The 15,586-nt window shown below is 43.9% G+C and overlaps 1 protein-coding gene across 1 annotated transcript in view; it reads right to left on the reverse strand.

Moving 5' to 3' along the window:
- Nucleotides 1-971: 971 nt before the first annotated feature.
- The window catches only part of pard6a (par-6 family cell polarity regulator alpha), a 32,405-nt gene continuing 17,790 nt past the window's right edge, over nucleotides 972-15,586 (reverse strand). The window contains exons 3-6 of the mRNA XM_032524360.1: nucleotides 9,782-10,071; nucleotides 8,747-8,872; nucleotides 7,952-8,151; nucleotides 972-6,551 (exon numbers count right to left, since the gene is read on the reverse strand). Coding sequence (XP_032380251.1) covers nucleotides 6,254-6,551; nucleotides 7,952-8,151; nucleotides 8,747-8,872; nucleotides 9,782-10,071 — 914 coding nt within the window. The 3' untranslated portion in view covers nucleotides 972-6,253. The remainder of the gene's footprint in view (nucleotides 6,552-7,951; nucleotides 8,152-8,746; nucleotides 8,873-9,781; nucleotides 10,072-15,586) is intronic.

Consider the following 15,586-nt stretch of genomic DNA (forward strand, 5'->3'; position numbering starts at 1 on the left):
GCTGCTTGCTTTAGTTAATCCTGTAATGGATAGTACCTCTGCTCACACTGATCACATGTCAGACCCCCCCCCCCCCCCCCCTCGGTTCGTCACGCACACGGCTTCCTTTCTTCCTGAAGGCCGTGAGATCGACATGTCTCACCACACCCGCAGACGCTGGTGCTACTCTGTACCACTGGGCAGTGCTTGGGGGGGCATCCACATGGATTCCAATACAGAGAAGCACACAGTCATAGTATAGAATGTCAAAAGGTCACAACTATGTCACAGTGTATTATATTGGAAGTCACAGTCATAGTATAGTATGTCATAAAGAATCATAACAGTCATAATAATGAGAAGTGGAAAGAATGGACGAAAGGAGGGAAAAGAAAGAAAACCAAGACAGGAAGGACAACGAGACTCGATGAAAGAAACAAAGAGGAGGGGTTGACCCCCCTGTTGTCCTCGGGTCAAATTTGACCCGTTTTTTCTAAAAGTTCCTATCTCAGAAATTTGGGTTTCTTTTAATCAAATTGTCAAAATAAATGAATGAAGTGGATGGTTCCATACAATGCTAAAGTAAAATAAATGATCACTATTTTGATTTAATTTGTTTGTTTGTTTTTTTAATTTTGTAGCATTTCAAAAGCTTTTTAATAATTAAAAAAATGTGACAAACGTCCAATAAAACAGAAAAAAAATCAACAAATATCTGAAAAAGTGACCAAAAAGTGACAAAAGTGTCTTAAAAAGACGACCAAAAAAAGTTTGATTTTTAAATGTATTTTGTTTTATTGTTTTTTAAGATTATTTATTTTGGGGGCATTTTAATTCCACAGGAACCCGCGGCCGCTGCGTCGAGGATTAAACCAGCTGAGCTAACCGGCCACGGAATTTTAAATTTTGACCCAAAAAACTTAAACTTGTGCGGTCGAAGGGGAGATAACACGAGGGTTAAGTTCAACGGAAACAGGAAGTGAAATAATACAAACCTTTTAATAATACTTTATTTTGATAACCGTATTTGATCTCCAAATGACATTCACAGTTACTGTAGGTTACAGACTTGATACAGAAAAAGCTGTGTGTTCAGTGCAGGGCACGCGTCCAATGAGAACCCTCTATTCGGCCAATACAGGAAGTGCTGCTCTGTCCTCTGACACCAGCTGCTGCAGTGACATCACACACGACATGACATCATCGGAAACACGAGTATCCTTACTCAGAAAGGCACTTCCTTTGTTTTCTACAGTCAGGGGAGGACTTTTGCTTAGCCACACAAGTGTCCATCATCATCATCATCATCATCATCATCATCATCATGATGATGATGTCAGCAGCGACACACAGAGTGAAACAGTAAAATGACATGGAGGGTTTGGCATCATGAACACAGATGGAGATGTCCCTTTGGCTTGATCATTCTTCCACAAAGAACCATTTTGCATCCCAGGAAAGACGCCCGTGTCACACATGCTTCATCACGTTAACTCGTACCACTGTGATCGTCACGGTAACAGGTGAGGGTGCTTTATGACCTTTAAGTGTGATTTATGCTTCTGCGTTAAATCTACGCCGTGGCTACCTCCGCAGGTATTTGGACATACCGACTTCACGGCGTAGCCGGACGTGCACCTCTCGAAAAAAATCTAACAACATGCCGCAACAACTCAGGTGGCTCGCCCGCGGCGTGGCAGCGTTCCAGACTCAGACCGGTCCGGCTCCTCCAGGTCAGAGAGGGTTTAGCATAGCTGAGCACAAAGACCGGAAGCAAGGGGAACCAATCACAACAGCCGGTCAGTCTGATGTCATGTTGCCTGAGCTCATTACTATTCATGAGCTGGGTAAAGGATTCTGATAGTCAGGCTCTCATAGGCTAGCTGTTAGCCAATCAGAGTCAAGCAGCTTAGTCCATTGAATATCAATGAGAACTGGCACAAATAGAGTCTTCCTGCAGGCTTTCTATACCACGCTAGAGTGGCAACAAGGTGACCTAAGTAACCAAGTTACAGAGTCATGAAATACGGGTGGCTCCTTTAATGATCATGCATTCAGGGTTTGATAGTTTAAAAGCCATAATTATTGCGCATGGCATCACGTGCGGTTGGTTAAGAAATCGCTCTGAACTATTGGCTCATTTCTTTCTTTTTTTTTACAGCAAACTGCAATATCTAAAAATGAGACCGTGAGATATGAGTTCTGGAGTGAGACGGAGTTTGAGCTACGCTAACAGTTTCCCCCTGCTTCTGTTCTTTGTGCTAAGCTAGGATAAGAGACATTGAACTCTGGGTAAGAATATTGGAATGCATCTTTAATGCTGGCACATGCTCCCGGCTGAATTAGCCTGCTCGGTGCAGAAAAACAGCTGTGGGCACCACCACCCCCCCCCCGTTAGCTCGTAATCATTTCACTACACACAGATTAATAAAGAATAAACTCCATGTAACAATATCAAGTGAAATAGTGCCGGGACAGATGGACCGGGCCACTTCACTTCACATTGTGCATTAGTGGAGCACATTGGTCCGGTCCAATCAGCTCGTACATGACTCCGTTATTTCAAACCCTGTGCATGTTGGCAGGGACGTGTATTGACGAATCCTACTATGTCCACGCCAAGACCAGCCCTCACACACTCCTATTGGCCAGGCGTCCATGTTCACATGTACAGGTCCTATCCCCTGTCCAATCATAACCACTCGAGGTCAATGCCTAAACCAATCGAGCTGCTATTGAAGGGGGGGTCTCGGCGTGGCCACAGTAGGAGTTGTAAACTCGCGGCAGGGACACCCGATGTTAATCATACAACAGCAAGGAGAAATGATCCATACAGTTATGATGAAGTGATAAGCCAGGATGAGCAATGAACGTATGAACCATGGAATGGCCGATGGTACTTCAAGAATTTCCACAATTAACATGGGACAGGCATGCATCGTTACAAATCAAGTTAGAGACTTGGGAACAAGTTTCAAGGCTCTGAAAAGACATCCTTCATCTTGAATAAGTTCGTAGAAGCACATCAGCTAAACACAAACAGACAAACAGCGACAACAGACAGCTCCGCCCGTCTCCACTCAGAAACTATTTCAAAGTACAAGAATAAGAAAAATACTCTCCATATTTTACACCTAATATAAAATATTCTGACATAAAAACGTTTCCCAAGCAATAAAAAGCTCCTGTTTTATGATCTAACATTTACATTTCTATTTTACAGTAATATACATTAAAAGGGAACAAGTGGCTCTGTGTGTGTGTGTGTGTGTGTGTGCGCGCAGAGTTGTTGACATCAAACTTTGATAGAATATATCTGAGTCAGCATCAGTGGACTTGGACCATGAATTAAAGCACTCGTCATGCTTTCCTCCAGCTGTTTGCGTCTGGATCGCAACATGTTCAGCAAGACACTGTCTTGTTGTTGTTATTATTATTATTATTATTATTGTTGTTATTATTATTATACCTAATGACCACAGTTGATTTAAGTAGATGTTGAGGGGTTTGGTTGGAGATGCTACATCTTCTGCCACCAGCGGAACTTCATCTAATGATTAAATAACATTTGTTGCCAGCGTTCTGGTTCTGGTTCCATCCAGCTGGGGGACCAGGACCGTCGGCTACAGGGAAACAGGCCGGCTAAAACTTTATTTCGGTAATCAGTGTAATTCGGTGTTGTTTTATGGTTCGGCTACGCTAACATGGACAGCTGTCTCATATGAGCGGCTCATCCACACGTCGCTCTCCGACAGATGCTGGATCTTTCAGGGCCCGGCTCGAGCACCGTGGTCTCTGATGGATCTCAAGTCTTTTTCCCCTGTCAGAGTTGTTGTGTGGGGGGGAGACTATCCAGAATGAGCTGCTTCACGCTGAGGCGACTAAAGGAAATATGTTGATCGTCATCACTCTGATGCTTGTCTACGTTTCCCTGTCAGTGCGTCTCGTACACAGTTGTAGTCCCTCCCACACAGCTCTGATTGGTCAGTTGTCCGTGGATGGGAGCCATCGTCTGAGCATCAGAACTGTTTGAACAACTCACAGTAAAGGTGAAAATGCAGCTTAAAAAATGACAACTAGTGATGATTATAGTTGCTTCTAACCAGTCAAAGCTCTCAGTTCTTTAGTTCAGTGCATTAAATAAGGTCGGCCGCCAGGGGTTTGGGACTGAGGACTGTCGTGAGCTGGACCGGCCCAACGTGGCTCTGGAAGAGGACCCTAACACAGGCAGACTAGGGAGCTCTCCTGTTGCTGTCAGCTGATAATATTCTGTGACTTTGATTCAGCTTGACAGTCAGAGCAGAAATATTTGAGCAGATTCTATTCCATAAAAATAGTCCTTATGCAATGTGATTTCAACAATTTAACTTTGCTACCAATACCAAGTTTAGTATCCTGATACTGGACACAGATCTGAATATTATATCATGTATTATAGAGCCGCCCATGTATTATTCTATCAATACTTCTTTCTATAACAGGCCACATCCACTGAAACATTACTCCAGCGACTAAAATGTTTGTTTTAGTTAGATTTAAGTTGGGGGAGTGCTGCTGACACTCCGGATACAGATGCTTGGTGTCAGAGGGTCCCGAGGACCCACCACACTGTTTTTGGGCCCCAGGCTTGGTTCTTCCAACGGGGTGTGGAGGTATTCTTTCTGTCTGCCTGTCTGTCTGTCTGTTAGCGTACATCCAGTCAAACTCTGCATGTCATCGTTGCCATCACTAGTCTCGCCCCGGACGGCGCCACGGTGCCGCTGCATAAAAGCCTCGTGAAGGAACTGGTTTTGGTTTCAATACCGAACCGGAACTGTTGGCCCACTGTGCAACAACGCTGTGTATCTCTACCAGCCACCTCCTCCTGGTCCCAGTCACTCAACAACTGTTGATGACATTTAAATTTAAAATTCACAATAATAATAATAAATGTGTCATTGCGTTTCCATATTTTGAAATGCCAGAATGTAAAAGCTATATCTTAGCCTAACAACACCGAAGATCTGACACTTTTCAGTGTGTTATTTCTTTTATTTATACACATTTAAAAAAAAGAAAGAAAACCCTATGTCAAATATAAGCCTTGAAGCCTGTGAGATGAATCATGATTATTGTTTGATATCCGAGTTAGTGAAGAAAAAAGTATTGCAAATATTATGTAATCCCTTTATTAAATCCCCTTTCTTCAATATATTATGTGATTTATAATACAATTAGGGCTCTATTCTGCTGTTGCAACAACCAGTGCAGCGCTGCAGGTCTATAGTAATACACTCTCAGCCAATCCCATCGCTGCTCTCATAGCTGTGAAACAGCTGAGCGACACGTCCTCCAATCAGAGGCTGCAGATGTGTCAACATGTCTCCCGCTGCCTTCACACGTCTGCAGGGATTTAGGCTTTCATTTTAAAACTAAACTGTTAAAAAGCAGGTAGTAGTAAGCTTGATTCTTAAAGACGACTCCGTTATTACTGTTAAGTATTGACTTTGCTCCTGTTGATGAAATCCCCAGATCAGCAGCTCTAGAAACACAAGCTGCCACTGGCTGTTGGGCTGCCAAGAAAATAGAGCCATTACTATTTCACTGGATATTGTTCTTTCATCGTGTTGTTGTAGTCTACGAGTCAACCATCCCGCGGTTAACGGGATGGTTGAGACTGACCCTGGGATAAAGATCATCTCTTTTACACTCTGACATCCAACTGGACTTCGGGCTGGATTTCTCTGTCTTGTTGATCTGATTCTGATCTACGTGAAGCTCCATGAATCATCCCTTTACTTCCTGAGCCCACTAGTTAGCGCTCTCTGTTCAACAAAGGGTTAAAGCACATGGAGTGACCTTATTGCTTTTAACCACGCGCGCCCCCTAGTGGGCTCAGAAGATACTTCATGAAACTGATGGTTCATGAAGCTTCACTTCCACATCAGCGGGACCACACGGCATCGGCAGACGCAGGAACTTTAAAAAACAAAAACACATCTCCAACCCAAGCAGAAAAGCAGACCGCTACATCCTCGGAGTCACAGCTGAAGAGACTGGGTTTTGGGTCTGGACTAGTTCAAACATTATGGCATTTGAATAATTTCCCTCTGGCGAATATAAATCCTCGTCTGGAGCCTGTCAGCGGACCTCAGCCACAAATAGAGTCAGTGTTGTTGAAACCCCCATGATGCACCAGGGCTGACAGAGCCTCACCTGTCTTTAAAAGGAAACGCGCTGACGGGAGCGCGGCCATCCGCGGTTGTCATGGTGACATCCCATAGTCCCAGCCATGTCACAGAGTGATGAAGGTGCCGTCCTCTCTCATGTTCTCCTGAGTGCCGCCGGGCGTGCGGGCGGGGTTTCCGTTGTGAGTGGACGTCACCAGCGAGCTGTCGCTCAGGGACGCTCCGACGCTATTGGGCAAGGAGACGCTCTGTGGGAGGGGCCTGACCCCCGGGGAGTCCCTGTTAAGGTTGGTGTTGTTGCCGTTGGCGACCCGCAGGGAGTCGTAGGGCGTCAGGCAGTCACTCTCCAGAATCAGGTCGCCGTCGTCGTCGTCGTCGTCACTGTCGCCCTCGACAATGCTGTTGCTGTGGTAACAACAAACGACACGGAAAATAATATTAATTTAAATAATATTAATTATTGTTTATGTTAGTGTGCAGCTGATGGATGTCAGTCTAATATTCTCTCTCGGAGCGGAGTGTTTTCTCTGTAGAGGCTGAGTCGCTGCGTCATGATGCGGACCTGGAGGATTCTGACAGACCATAATCGATCATATTCGACTGAATTTTCCGGAAGCTGCTTTCTTTTGGTTTTGCCTTTTGTCTGTTGTGTGGAGACTAGAGTGCGGATCGGGCCGGATTTTTCTGTCCGAGCCCGGCCCACGTCCGTCAGAGCAGTAACCGAACCCGACCCGAGCCCGACAGGCATTAAGATATTTATGTCCGAGCCCGACCCGAGCCCGACACAGTTAAAATCGCATTTCTTTCTCATAGGCCTACTAATGACACATGTACGTTTGTTTGTGTGGAAAGCCGCTTTTATTAAGCAATTGTAGGAAGGCATTGGGAAATGTCAACAGATGAGCGCATCAATGCACACGGAGCAACAAGCGCCATTACCAACATAATAAGCTGTTTTAAATTCTAAATGTTCAATGCCTTATCGCGCTGATGTGACCGAGCCCGACCCGAACCGGAGCATCCTTTCTAAAGATCTGTTAGAACCCGGCCCGGCCGGTACCGTCGGGCTCGGGTCGGGTATCCATCCTCTAGTGGAGACGCCGCTACATTCAGGAAGTGTCTGTTTTAAGAAGCAGATACAATACAAAAATGTGTTGATGAAAAACAGATGTACTGATGGCTCATAATATTGAGGAGGGAACGCATCCTGATGATATGGAACACAGCACATCTGATTGGTCACGTCACGAGTCCCAGCCAATCAACAGTGCTCCGCTGTGTGTGGAACGAAGGCAGATGAGATTACTGAAGTGTTTCTTCTGAAGCATAGAACATAATGCACATAATACACTTTATGATCCGAAGTGTTCGCATCACGTCTGCACTGCAGTGCGTATTCTGATGGTGTGAAATAGAAGAACAGCTGTTGTAAAGTAGTAGACATGGTTCTGACTAGTTTGTAAAAGCTTCAGTCAGATGACTTTAGGAGCTACAGCGAAGTATTGTGTGTGTGTGTGTGTGTGTGTGTGTGTGTGTGTGTGTGCACCCGCTTCTGCAAAAAAGGGGGTGTCAAAAAACAAGATAAAACCCTAAATCTGAGGGAAAAGGTCTGAAAAAATGTGAAATAATCTGTCCATGCAGCGAGATCATTTCACTTGACCAGCTTGCTTGATTTAAGATTATAGTGTAAAGTTGAACACTTAAAATGAGAAATTCCCTCTTAAAACAAGATACATTATCTAACACTTCTATCTTGGTAAGAACCAAATAATTTGCAGTGTGTTTGTGTATGTGTAAGTGTGTACCTCGCAGTGATGGGGTTGCTCTGAGAGGCGGGGCTTGGCGAGTCATGTGACAGAGCCGAGCCGGTCGACCCGGCTGAGCCCACAGAACCCGAGTTGCCCAGTGAGGCTTTGCTCCCACGATGCACCACGTTGTTCCTCTGGTTGGCCGGTTTGACCGTCACGATGAGGTTGTGGCTGTTGGCCACCATCATGTCTGTAACCTGAAACCACAGACAGAGGCTCTCAGTGCTGGACAAGGAGGAAAGGACACGCCCAGGGTGTCAGAGACAAAGGAAGATCAGTTCTCCTTCAAATCTGAAAAATTGAAGACATTTTATTCAGATATTTCACTTCCTGCTGCTCTTTTCTCCTCTTTTGAGGCTGTGTTAAGGTAACAGCACTTCTACCAGCGTCAGTTAAAGCCGTGTTGGATCATTCGTTTCATCAGCCTGCTGTACCTGAGGGCTCCAAAGCTATTTACAGTAGTCCCACTGTTTAACATGACTGACTTCAATACTTCACATTCTGGGTCAAGGCTCCAAAGTCCAGTTCAGACCAGAGATTAACTACGAGACAAAACCGTTATGGAATGTCGCGGAGAACCGCTCCAGCGGTCTGAACCGGCCCGTCTCAGCTCGACTCAAACAGCTGATGGTGTGGCTGCGACCCAGCTGGTCCAGTCTCCTGAGGCCGGTTTTACAGTAAGAGATTTCACAAATAACGGTTTCTCAATACCAGTGTCTCAGCTTGTGGTAACCCTGCAGAGAAACTAGCAATCCTCTTAAAGTGTTGGCGGGTCTCCCGGGGGTCCCTCACCTGATCCAGAGACTTCCCTGCCACATCGATGCCGTTGACCTCCAGGATCTCGTCATTAACTCCCAGCAGCCCCGTGCTCTCTGCCAGACCCCCCCGCACCAGACGGGATATGAACACCCCCGGGACCTACAGCAGGACAGAGAATATTACATCTATACACCAAATCTATGACACATAAAGCATGTTACTTTTATATATTTTGATATCTATATTCTTATGTTAACATAATGTAACTGCAGAAACACTAACTGTGTCAGTCCTTCCAGTAGAGATAATACTGATACAGGACGCCAGGAATGAGCTGGTCTAGTCAGGGTTGTGTTCAGGGGGGTCACCACTCCCCCAATACACGATAAGATGTAACTTATGATTTAAACATTTTGTCTTGGGCGTAGTGCTACAATCAACACCAACATGTAACAGGAATCTCAAAATCAACTAAAAAAATGAATCAACATAAAATAAAATCAGCATAAAAACATAAACACAAGATCAACGAAGCATCTTAGGACATAAAGGAAAGACACAGACAATACGACACCTTAAATAGTGACTATAATTATTAAAGTGCATAACGTGCTGTGTATTTATTGCACTTTTGCTCTGTTGTGCTAAGATTTACTTTTGGAGTTCAGCAGCATGATAGATGATCGAATCAACGATAGTCTTAGTTTGTTTTACATCTCGGCACATGGAATCTTCTTCCTGATGGCAGAAGTTTCCAGTCAAGAAGGGGGGGGGGGGGTAAAACTGACCCATTCTGACCAATCTGATCAGGGATGGCAACGTCACAACAGGAGCCACTAGATGGCAGAAGGGTTCTTTACAACAACACCTTGAGTTTCTCAGAGTTTACGAGGTGCAATTGAATGCACCATTAGTTTAACAAGGTGCACTTGAATGCACCATTGAGTCCCTGTATGACACCAACATTTACATTCACTTGTCATGCTTATTAACAATTAATTCACTTTGAAAATGTAAATATTATTATTATATTAGTATTATTTAGTGTAATAAAGTCATCTGTCTCACCTTCTCGACGCCCTGCTGTGTGACCCGCATGCTCACGCCGTCCCGGATGTAGAAGCCCAGGGGTTTGTGGGTACCGTGCTTGTGCAGTCGTACCCGCCGATGTGTCTCAGGTAAGATGTCCACGTCGATGATGGAGGAGATCTGTCGGAAGTTCTGCGGCAGGCCTATCATAAGGCCCGGTCTGTTCTTGGAGTGGGTGGAGCCTGAGCCGGGGGTGCGCAGGCCAGTCAAGCCCAGCCCCTTCTTACGCCTCTGCAGGGAGTTGGTGGCAAAAACCACCGGTTCATCTTCTTAAAGAAGACACAGAAGGATGGAGGCAACAGTTAGTTATTCGTATAAAAACATTTCAACATTCACATTAAAGGAATATTTCAACAGTACACACGTGATGGAATTTTCAAAATCCTGCTTGTGTACATGTAGATCCTGGACCTAAAGTACAGAAGTGATCACACCAACCATGGTGAAACTTTAATGTACATTATATGTACTGTATGTTGGGTGTTAGCAGCAGCAATGCTAATTAGATGGTCCCAAACCATTTTTTGCTTCCCAATAACCATTCCCATACCTGAACTTGTGTATCGCCCATACAGAGTACTTTATGAGTAGATTATGTTTCAACAGCTGTATACTACTATCCCAGTATGGATTTTACTTTAGTGACAAAAACACAAACAAAGAACTCTCTTTTATTATCCAGTCTGAAGTTCGAATGAAAAAAGAACAGAAAGAAACTACTTTAAACAGATCTTCTTCTGAGCTACATTACGTGGTATTGGATCGGTGCGTTAACTCCAGTACTGGCTGGTAGTGGTACCAGCGTTTTAGGCGGTACCGGAGGCTTTTCTGATACTGGTCCAACTCTAATGCTATCTCTGCAGACACCATGGCCATAGTTTAAAGAACCGCTGGATCACTGGATGCAGTGGTCTGATCAGGTTGTGGGAATCTGCTGTGGGACAGACACACACATTTCTCTCTATAATCAAATCAGGTGGAACAGCACATTTGAATGTTTTCCTTTGTTCTTCTTTTGGAGGAACTTTAACACAGTTCAGTCCAGAAATAACATTCTCCGTATCACATTTCATATCTGGATCCATATCTCAGAGCGTATGTGCGCGGGGATATTTATGTATTCACATCCTTTTCTAATCCCACACTTCACCCTGTGCACATATCTTTCTTCTTCCTTTCTTTCTTTCGTTTGTTTTCCATATCTCTCTCTGCACAGCTTCATCTGTGATGACTTCACCAAAAACATATCAGATGACCAGAAAGATCAATACGTGCATATACCTCACTTCTTCCTCCCCTCCTTCATCTACTGAGCATGTGCGACTCCCAACAAAGACAGTTCAGAAGTGGGATGTCTCACTCTGGAGCTAAAACAATGTCTCAATCTGAAGATAAAACAAGTTAGATGTCTCACTCTGTAGATAAAACAAGTTAGATGTCTCACTCTGTAGATAAAACTAGTGAGATGTCTCACTCTGTAGATAAAACTAGTGAGATGTCTCACTCTGTTGATAAAACTAGTGAGATGTCTCACTCTGTAGATAAAACTAGTGAGATGTCTCACTCTGTAGATAAAACTAGTGAGATGTCTCACTCTGTTGATAAAACTAGTGAGATGTCTCACTCTGTTGATAAAACTAGTGAGATGTCTCACTCTGTTGATAAAACTAGTGAGATGTCTCACTCTGTAGATAAAACAGAGACCTAAACACTGAAAACAGGATCTGCAGCAATGTGCAGTACAACAATAATATGGTGTTTTTTGAAAATAAAAACCATGTAAAGCTATTCTGCTACTACTGCAATACTATAACCTCAAAATACAATTATGAACCTGAAAATGAGCTGAATATGGGCGCTTTAAAGAAGAATATCTTTTTTTAAATCTTTTTAGGACTGTGGAAGATTTCTAGACAGCTCTATGTCTGAGTGAGCCGTGGAGACTGAAGCAGATTAAACACACACACACACAACACACACACACAACACACACACACACACACACACACACACACACACACCACACACACACACACACACCACACACACACACACACACACACACACACAACACACACAAGTGATCTTTGGGACTGCTGTGTGCTCTAGGATGATCGGGGCCAGACTGAAATGTTTAAAGGGTTAATCCATTCCAGATGTGACTCGGATGTGATCCCATCATCCACTGATATCTGTCTGAAGCCAATGTCTTATAAACATTCACAGCCTTTATTAAAAGGAAGCTTCAATTGTCTGTTGTGATATTTTATAACGTCATCACACACAAAAAAAGAAAATCCTCAATTTGAACAAAGCGATTCATCGGATTAAACGAGTTAAGATTTGTTCTGATGACTATGACTGGTCAGTCTGGTCAACAGCATGTAGGCAGCAGGCTGAGCCAATAAGGCCATAATAAAAAAAAGAAAAGAAATATTAATCGGAGGCTTATAGCAACATTATGCTACAACAGACACAATGCTCTGGAGTTATTGGAAATGTTCACAGCCAGCACTAATAACAGTATAATACTAATAATGTTAGTGTAGACAGATCTTTATGTAACAGTGCAGAAATACTGGCTTTAAACAAAATAGATAGGCATGCAAAAAAATGTTAAATTTGAAAGTCAACGTTATGAATAATCAAACTACACGGGACATCACATGTATCTAATATCTGACTCACAGGGGGAAAAGCAGATGGTGATGGGGAGGCAGGACTGGCGAGGTACCCACTAACCACTGAGAACATGCAGACGGGACAGAGCCGTGTGGAGGCTATAAATGGAACACCTTCCTGCTTCTCTGCAGGCTCTGAGCCAGTCACATGACTAGGTCACAGCTCCCACACCCTCTGAAGCTCTGTGCCAGACAGTGGTGTTACACCTCACTTTAAGCTGCTGTTTCGAAAACCAATCTTTGCACAAACCTTCCAATGTTTTCCTGTAAGCAGCGCTACAAACAGAAAGAAAATAGCACGGGAATTAGGTCAGAAGTGGGAAAAATAATAATAATAATAATAATAATAATAATAATAATAATTTTGGTACTAGACCTTCATCAAGCAAATGAAGCGGTCTTTTGAGGGAGTTGGATGCACCAATCACCAGCTCCAATTGAAATAAGGTATACATATTCAACGTTCATTTACATTTCTATAGGTAAAGCTTAAATACAAGACTTTTTATATTAACAATACCATCCCAAAGAAATATATGATTAGATTCTAATGTGGCTAAGCAGTGGGGGCAACATCACAACCTCCACATGTTCCTGCATCGATCCAGGTCAAAAACATGTACCCCCATAGAGACTGGGCTTAGCCCCCCCCCCCATGTACAGCCATCTGTTCTCACATCATCCACATCCATACTGAAGCCTGGCTGAGACTACACACACTGGACAGCCACACATGGCATACATGATATACAGTAAGACTTTGTAACAGATTTAAATATGTGTTTGTTTATATTATTGTACTAATTAACTGTTAAACTCTCACAAAGTCTGTGTGCCCAGCATCTACCACTCTATCATTGTGCTTGCATGTTAAAAACACAGAAACGGGCCAGACAGACATCTGTCTGCTGTTTGCCTGTGTTGCTAGGAATCCAGAGCCAAACAAAGCAACCTGTCAGGCATTAGCCTCCTCGCCAGCCTTTGCAAACAATTTGGGTAAAAGCTGCGTGTGCCAGCTGAGGGAGAACACCTGCTGTGATGTCAGAGATGAGGGCGGGGCCAACAGCGCAGGCGGCCCACTTTCAGATCAGGGAGAGCACTGCGGGAGTCAGACAGACTGCTGAGAGCCAGGAAGGTGTTACTTATTGTGGCCTCATTTTCTGATTCTGATTCTGATTCTAATGGACTAAAGAAATCCTAGCTGACTAGACCAAAACGATCATCAGTCGAATCATGGACTCAGAGGGGGCAGCCCTAGAGATCAGAACACGCTAAACAAAGAACAAGTCTTCCATATCACATATTCATTGGAAGATACAAATAGAAGACAGCCTTCTGTGGTGCTGTATTGTATGTCAGGGATCAAGATGATTCACGCTGCGAGCCGACCAGCGAGGTGGTGGCTCCTGCTGGCAGCCAGACTGCTGGGGGGGGGCAGCTAACTGTTAGCGTCTGCAGTACGACCACATTCCATAATGCTGAGGGGAATATGACAGACAACTTCATGTCATTAAATCATCTTTTCACCAACGATCAGAATATACATATTAACACACACACACACACACACCAATTTCAATTGTGCTAATTAAAGGTCATTGTAAATTATATTTTCAAGGGCTTCTGTGTGCTAACATTTACTCTGCTCTTGGTATTTATGTCCTTTGTGTTTTATCTGGGACCCTCTTTTTAAACTCTCTTTTAACATGAGTACTATCAACTCATTACAGATGGCACTGGCAAAAAGTTTGCAGGTACATGTTTAAATTTGACACAATTTTGACACAATCTTCAACATCAATAAGTGCAGTGGTGTGTAGGGATGGGGGCTCCAGCCCTGTTGAAGGGCCTAGGACTGCAGTTCTTTTAATTGAGAGTCTTGGAACAGACAAACGCCTTTATTTGAAAATTGTTTGAATCGTTGATGGGGGGGGGGCATCAGGCTCTATGTGCATGTATGAATGTTTTTCTCCACAGTTTGTTGTCACAAGTAATGAGAAAATGACCAAAAAAAAGCATGTCAATGTAGCATGTCACACATTAATTGCCCTTTCTCATACTGGGCTTTTGTTGAGTTACAAAAGAAGAAGAGCAGACAAAGTGAAGGCGTCTCTCTGCTGGAGACAAATACCTGACCTGCTGCATTCCTGATACCACATTCTTCCTGCCTGTCTGTCTGTGTGTGTGTGTCTCTCTGTCTCAAACACGGTTTCTCTCACTGCATGAGTGTGTTTATAAGGCCACTCTATGAGGAGCAGTATCCACACTCGACACACACCCACACAGTTTGTATGTAGAGAGAGAGTGTGCCTTTCCAGACAGAAGCTCAGCACAGAGGACCAGACTAAAGCCTGGAGGCACAGACACTGCTGAGCCACACACACACACACACACACACACACACAACACACACACACACAGACACACACAGACACACACACACACACACACACAGAATCTGATTAACATTATAATCCATCTAAATCTTACTGTACAGCATCATCCAAAACAAAGGCAAAGTCCAAACCCAAACTATTCTGTAAAATGTCCTGATACACACATCTGTTTTAGCCTAGAAAACACTGAGGTACATAAAGATAGTATTTTGTGTTGTGTGTGATTTCTTCCCACTGTCCAAAGACCTGATGCAGGCCAGGTTCACTGCTGACCCTAAACTGCTGTAGGTGTAATCGGTTGTCTGTCTCTATAGCTGCTCCCTGAGGGACAAGGGGCACCCAAAAAGTCCCTGATCAGAGGGTGGTACTTTCTGAAAGTACAGGGAGCTACAGGGTGAGATTTTGTAGGTCTGACTGATTAGTCAAAAACACACACAGCCCGGGTGCTTCCTCTCACCAACTGCTTCATTCATAAAATAAGGAACTGATATGGCTTTAAGACCAATTCAGACAAAGGGAGAACATTTGTCTTTGTTTGAAAACCTTAAAAGTAAGCCCCTGGGTATCCTGCTCTGCCTTTGAGTAAATGAAAGCTCAGATGGGCCGATCGGGAAACCGTCGCCAACTTGAACTGCAAAGAAGCTCTGGCCGCCTTTTGAAGGACGCTTGTCGATAAGTACGGGGAAGCTTTTGGCCGCTCTGACGTG

This window comes from Etheostoma spectabile, chromosome 8 (assembly GCF_008692095.1).
Source record: "Etheostoma spectabile isolate EspeVRDwgs_2016 chromosome 8, UIUC_Espe_1.0, whole genome shotgun sequence".
Lineage (NCBI taxonomy): Eukaryota > Metazoa > Chordata > Actinopteri > Perciformes > Percidae > Etheostoma > Etheostoma spectabile.